At 42.3% G+C, this 5,304-nt stretch overlaps 1 protein-coding gene across 1 annotated transcript in view; it reads right to left on the bottom strand.

Moving 5' to 3' along the window:
• Positions 1-4,474: 4,474 nt before the first annotated feature.
• The window catches only part of LOC101757229 (cytochrome P450 86A2), a 3,053-nt gene continuing 2,223 nt past the window's right edge, over positions 4,475-5,304 (bottom strand). The window contains exon 2 of the mRNA XM_012843225.2: positions 4,475-5,300. Within this exon, the coding sequence (XP_012698679.1) occupies positions 4,966-5,300 (335 nt within the window). The 3' untranslated portion in view covers positions 4,475-4,965. The remainder of the gene's footprint in view (positions 5,301-5,304) is intronic.

Raw genomic sequence — 5,304 nt, forward strand, 5'->3', positions numbered from 1 at the left:
CCAGAAGACAGATTAGAGATCAGTTGAATCAGTAGGATCATGTCCATGTGCTGCGAGTGTTTAAGCTTGTGAGAAGGCTATGATTAGCGGCGGATCAGACGCGATGGCTTGCCGGGCCTGCCGGCGGCAAAAAAAAGGGGGGGGGGGCTTTTTCGGTGTGTTTTTAGTATATATTCCCATGTGTTTTTAAGCATAATATATGTTCCTGATGATTATGTACTTGTGTGCAAAACATTGTTTTCGAAGTAACGAAAATGTGAGTGGTACAGCAAATGAGAAATTTGAATGTGCTCTTGTGATTTGACGTTAACTGGCACGAAGGAAGCAATTTAGCTTTAGGTTACTCTCAATAATAATGTGTGCTGGTAGTTGCTACTAGAGTTGTAAGTAAAATCAATACCAATAGTAGCTGCATCAGATAATGCATATGATCTGTATTTCTTTCTCGTATTGTCTCCAAGGTGATTGTGCATTTGTGCTGTCCCATTTTAGAAGTTCCATTATTAAATAAAAGGCATAGATCAATACTAATTGGAGTTTATTCGGTGCAACGGTGCGGTGGAGACACAAGGCACATTGCTTTGTTTTTCCTATACTTTTCAGAATCCCCCTCCCAGTATGGAAGCATAGCTTCAAAGATCCAACAAGCAGTGGTGAGGCAGTTCTCAAACCCCATGGGCCATGGGACACATGTACACTGGTCCGTTTAGAATTTTCAGCAAATAGCTTAGCTGTGTTTTCTTTTTTGTGTGTTTATTGCAAAACCTTCCAAGAAATATATTAGCCTTGTGAAGTCACCACTATACTCCACCGGTGTTTGGTTTTCTCACGAGGCCTTGTCGCTCCCACCTATGTACACGTTTTCCTTGTATGTCTCTATATTTCCTTCTTTTAATATATTCCCTCCGTCCTAAATTGTAAGTCATTCTAAGAATCTTGGAGAGTCAAAGCATCTCAAGTTTGATCAAAATTATAGAGAAAAATATAAAAATTTATGACATCAAATAGATATACTATGAAAATATAATTGATAAAGAATCTAATGATACTTAGTTGACATCATAAATGTTATTATATTATCATATAAATTTGATCAAACTTGAGATACTTTGACTCTCCAAGATTCTTAAAATGACTTACAATTTGGAACGGAGGGAGTAACATGTAGCTCTTCTAGTGCTTCGCTACAAAAACTATCTTCATGTAAGAGCCAAAGACTTTGCTTGAAAAAGGTATAATAAAATTTAAGCACTCTTGGACAATATTGACATATTGTAGCCTCTGGCTTGTATGGAATCTTGTAGTAAATCTATGAATTAGGGGTGGGGATGGGGGCTTCTCGTATTCTCGTGGATGATTTGGAATCTTGGACAATTTGGAAGGAATTAGAGGTCAGGACTCCCTATTTTAATTCCACAGGTGTTTGACAAGAGAGTTTCTACCTGTGGAAGTTGGCATCTGATATCTTTTGGAGGAGGGCAGAATATGGGCTTTTCCTGCTACGGCCTACGGCTTCCTGCTCGGGCAAGCGTTGCTGTATAATCTTTTTGTTTTGGTGCCCACCCGGTGCTGCGGGGAATGGGATGTTCTAGCTGTAAAACTCATGATTTTCACTAAACGAGGGAACATGCAAACTCCTGTGTCTTCTTTTACTATAAAGGATGAGGAAACAAAAATATCAATAAGCTATGTACATCAACAACTCATAGATTTAAAAGAACATACTAGGTCTAAGTGAAAGCCAAGGCATGTAGTATGTGAGCCTGGCAGTAATCAAAGGCAAACATACAGCTTTTCATAAAAGTCAATTTCAACTCAACAGAATGGAAGTCTGCATACCCCATCAGTTAGGACATTGTGCACTTTGCTGGTTTTCCTTTCTCGTATCTGGATCTTAGCTCTTTGCCCTGCCAGTGGATATGGCATGGGCAACATTTAGCTGCCAAGTAATTTCACAAAGTATCACACTGGTGGAGAGCGGTCTGCAAATTTGAGGGTACGCCGATGCGGGCGATCTGCTCGCTACTCTTGGGAGATTTTGAAGGAACGCAATGCACGAATTTTTTCAGCGAACTTATTCCCTCTCACTGCGAAGATCAAGGAAGAGGCGTTTGCCTGGTGCTTGGCTGGTGCAAGACGGCTTAGAGATGTTGTCCCTTTAGGGTAGAGCTCGGGTTGAATTTTTTTCCATTTCCCTTTTCTTTTAAAGCTTGTAAAGTTTTGATCCTCTTCTTTATCAATACATGACGAGCAGTACATTACTGTCGGCCGCTTCAAAAAAAAAACATTTATCTGCCAAGTTGTTGCTAATGCTATTGGCCTGATGTAGGAAGAGGGGAATGTGAGGAGGAAAATGACAGCGAAATTACCATTAGCAAGACATTATTAGTTAGATCCTTACCTTTAAGGCGTAGGGGTGGAATTGATCAAAACCACCTAAAAGAATAATCAGTTCCGCCTTTTTGAAAAGGAGGTCCGTTACTATTGTGTGACATGCATACTCTTTTTAAGCCACCTTCGTGTCCGCAATGGAGATGATCTCATCTACTCCCTTCGTTCCAAATTATAAATCATTCCAATTTTTTTGGAAGGTCAAACTATTTTATGTTTGGCTAAAATTATAAAGAGTATCACAAAAGTTTATGGCACCGAATAGATATACTATGAAAATATATTTAATAAAGAAACTAATGGTAATATCATAAATGTTAATATTTTATTGTATAAATTTGGTCAAACTTGAGATGCTTTGACTCAAAAAAATTATAATGATTTATAATTTGAAACGGAAGGTGTAAGTTGGCAATACCAGTTGCATTTAGGCCGATTAAAACTACTCGTTGGTAAAGCAAAACGACCCAAAAAAAAACAAATGGTTGTTTGGCCTTACCTGTGTTAAAATCATCTGTGACGGAATAGGCCTCATGCCGTGTTGCGCTAGCAAGTTGCAGCAAATAAAGTCGGCATCTTGCACCGGCCAATGCCCTCGTGTCCCCTGCGCTCGCATTGCACGAGAGAACAAAGAGTTTTTGTAGCGGCAGTTCTCCTTCCCGCTCCGATGGACCTCCTCGTAGATAACCTGTGTTTGGATCTTTAGTCCGAACTAAAATTCATGTTACATGGAATATTTGGATGTTAATTAGGAAGACTAAATATGAGTTAATTATAAAACTAATTATACAGATGGAATCTAATTCGCGAGATGAATCTATTAAACATAATTAATCCATCATTAGCACATGTTTACTGTAGCATCACATTATCAAATCATGAACTAATTAGGCTTAATAGATTCGTCTCGCAAATTAACCTCCATCTATGCAATTGATTTTATAATTAGTATATGTTTAATACTCCCAATTAGTATCTAAATATTCTGACAGAAATTTTAGTATCGACTGGTTATTACATGTTGACCATTGCCGTATCGAGTGGTTATTACAGGGGGTGTTTGGATACGAGGTGTTAAACTTTAACAGTGTCACATCGGATGTTCGGATGCTAATTAGGAGAACTAAATATGAGCTAATTATAAAACTAATTGCAGAACCCTGTGCTAATCCGCGAGACGAATCTATTAAGCCTAATTAATCCATCATTAGCAATTGGTTACTGTAGCACCACATTGTCAAATCATGGACTAATTAGGCTTAATAGATTCGTCTCGTGAATTACACTTCATCTGTGCAATTAGTTTTGTAATTAGCCTATATTTAATACTCCTAATTAGCATCCAAACATCCGATGTGACAGGTGTTAAATTTTAACACTTGGTTGCCAAACAGTCTCTGAATGAAATTTCTGCAACCCTGACAGAAACCAGACAGACGTTGTTTTGGTCGGCCAGCTGCACACCCTCACTGACAAGCAAGATTGATGCATGCTGCAGTAGATCGTACAGTTGCAGCAACCATAACCAACCGTTGAACCAGAACAAAGATGACTTGATCGAATGCAGCGCTAAGCAACCACATCTGAACAACCCAACGGTCTGGACTTCGTTTTCTCAAATCCCTCTGATCCGGACGTGACCGTCGCTGTCGCGTGCCACACGATCCATAATACTAATGCGTAGTATTTGAATGGAAACATCATTGTCGTCACAAGAAGAGTGTATGCATAACGAACCCGCAGATGCAGGCCGGAATCAGAAATTCAGAATGAGCTTGTGGCACGGTCAGTCGGTCAGCGACATCGGCGTCGTCGCCTTTATGCGCCTGCAATTCCCAGTAGCTCTTCACCTGCATCTGCAGGCTGCGTGCGTGCCTAGGTCTTCACCGGAACGGACGGCGCCAACAAATGCCATCAATTCGAGACACCGATGTGTGCCACTCCCTCACGAGCGAGCGAGAAAAAACGCCATCGAATGATCGGTACATGCAGAACGGAGGTTCCTACGATTTCTATTGCTTTGTAGCAATGGAAAGCAACACGATGTCCGTGCCATGCATCGGCCACTGATGAGACATGAAGATTGCAGCCCATGAAAATGATGGTCCCAAACAAGCAAACAAAGTTCAGTACACGTTTACTTTACATGTTTGTTGCTTGTTGGTAAATTTGACACCTCTCTAGGAATAGATTGGGGAAAAAACATGAAAAAGATTCAAAAAATAGTAGTAGTAGAACAGCTGGCCGGTCACCAACACGAACTGCCTCCAACAAATAATCTGCAGCACTCGATCCTGAATTATTACTCTATTTTTTTTACCCTCCCCTTTTCTTTCACCCCTTTGTAGTAGACGTAGTACATGCCCAGATCCAAATCTAGCTAGATCTTGCCAATATAATTGCAAAAATTTCCCCATCTCCCTTATCAGAATGGTAAATTCCGGAAGAGAAGTGACTTGAATGCTCTCACCAAACCCATTTAATTTACTTACTGTCTTGTACGCTTATCTACACATTCAATGTCCAGCGTCTCCTCGGCAGCACGGATCTTGGCGCGCAGATCCCCGGGATCTTCTACGCGCAGGGCGCCGTGGCCGGCCTTGCTGCCGCGTCGGCGGTGCGGAGCTCGTCGATGACCGGGGCCAGGTCGCGCGGGCGCACCTCCATCCGGAGCCCGTGCTTCATGAACAGCGTCAGCGACATCTTCTGCTCGACGCGGTGGCCCGGCGCCACGGCCAGGCGGTGGCGGAGGAGCACGCTGCCGGCGATGTTCTTCATCTGCAGGTACGCCAGGTCCTTGCCGAGGCAGATCCTCGGCCCGGCGTTGAACGCCACGAACCGGTACGAGTCGTGCGGCTCGAACCGGGTGCCGTCGGCGGACAGCCACCGCTCGGGGCGGAACTCGAGGCAGTC

The sequence above is a fragment of the Setaria italica genome, chromosome I, assembly GCF_000263155.2.
Source record: "Setaria italica strain Yugu1 chromosome I, Setaria_italica_v2.0, whole genome shotgun sequence".
Taxonomy (NCBI): domain Eukaryota; kingdom Viridiplantae; phylum Streptophyta; class Magnoliopsida; order Poales; family Poaceae; genus Setaria; species Setaria italica.